The sequence below is a fragment of the Plasmopara halstedii genome (genome assembly GCF_900000015.1).
Source record: "Plasmopara halstedii genome assembly, contig: Scaffold_1303, whole genome shotgun sequence".
NCBI classification, from domain to species: Eukaryota; Oomycota; class Peronosporomycetes; order Peronosporales; family Peronosporaceae; genus Plasmopara; species Plasmopara halstedii.
The window spans coordinates 1-768 of NW_020188218.1; the positions used below are offsets into that span (position 1 = coordinate 1).

The window sequence follows — 768 nt, forward strand, 5'->3', positions numbered from 1 at the left end:
TGCTAAGTAACAACTACTTCAATTACTCTTCGACAATGTTGAGGCTAACGAATACTGATGTAACATGGGGAGTACAGACAACGAATTTTGATTTAGTTAAGAATAGCGGTCCTTATTGGCTTTTATACACTGGAGCGACTTCAAATCTTGTCATTTCAGCGTGTAATACCGATAGTGGAGTAGCTTCGGGATCGCTCTGTTTCGATAAGACCAATCCTTACATCGGAATACTTTTAGTCCGTCTAAGACCCTACAAGTAAATGGAACGATATTAGGGACCGCAGGAACATTTGGATCAAACGCTTCTACTGGAGACTCTCAACTCAATGTCTTGGATGGAACCTTAGGAACAACCCAAGTGTCAATGCGATTTGGGAATGCGTTGAGCGTAAATAATTGCATGACAATGACCTGGAATCCAACTGGAGCTGGATCTGCTAATAACTATCTTACATTTAACCCTTATGGAATGTCAAATGCTTTGACGATTGGATGTGATGGTAGAGTTGCAGTTGGCAGTGCTCCAGCTACTGCAGGATTCTACTGTGCCTCTACAGTATCTCAAACTATTGATGCGGGAGGATCAGGAGTAGCTTACTTCTTGAAGTCTGGGGGATTGATCACCATGATCGGTCCGCTGACAAGTATCGCGGTAGGGGTTCGTTCAGCAGGTGCAACATTAGTGACGAGTGGTATTTATACCACTTCAGATCGGAGGATAAAGAAGGATATCATTGATATGGGTCCTTCTTTGAATATACTAAAGGT

At 42.6% G+C, this 768-nt stretch overlaps 1 protein-coding gene across 1 annotated transcript; it reads left to right on the top strand.

Annotated features, from left to right (window-relative positions):
* Positions 1 to 406: 406 nt before the first annotated feature.
* On the top strand, positions 407 to 722 carry PHALS_01016 (uncharacterized protein; the record flags this gene model as incomplete). Its single annotated transcript, XM_024730796.1, has 2 exons — positions 407 to 658; positions 711 to 722. 2 exons carry the CDS (start codon positions 407 to 409, stop codon positions 720 to 722), a joined length of 264 nt encoding a protein of 87 aa, XP_024581038.1.
* Positions 723 to 768: the final 46 nt, after the last annotated feature.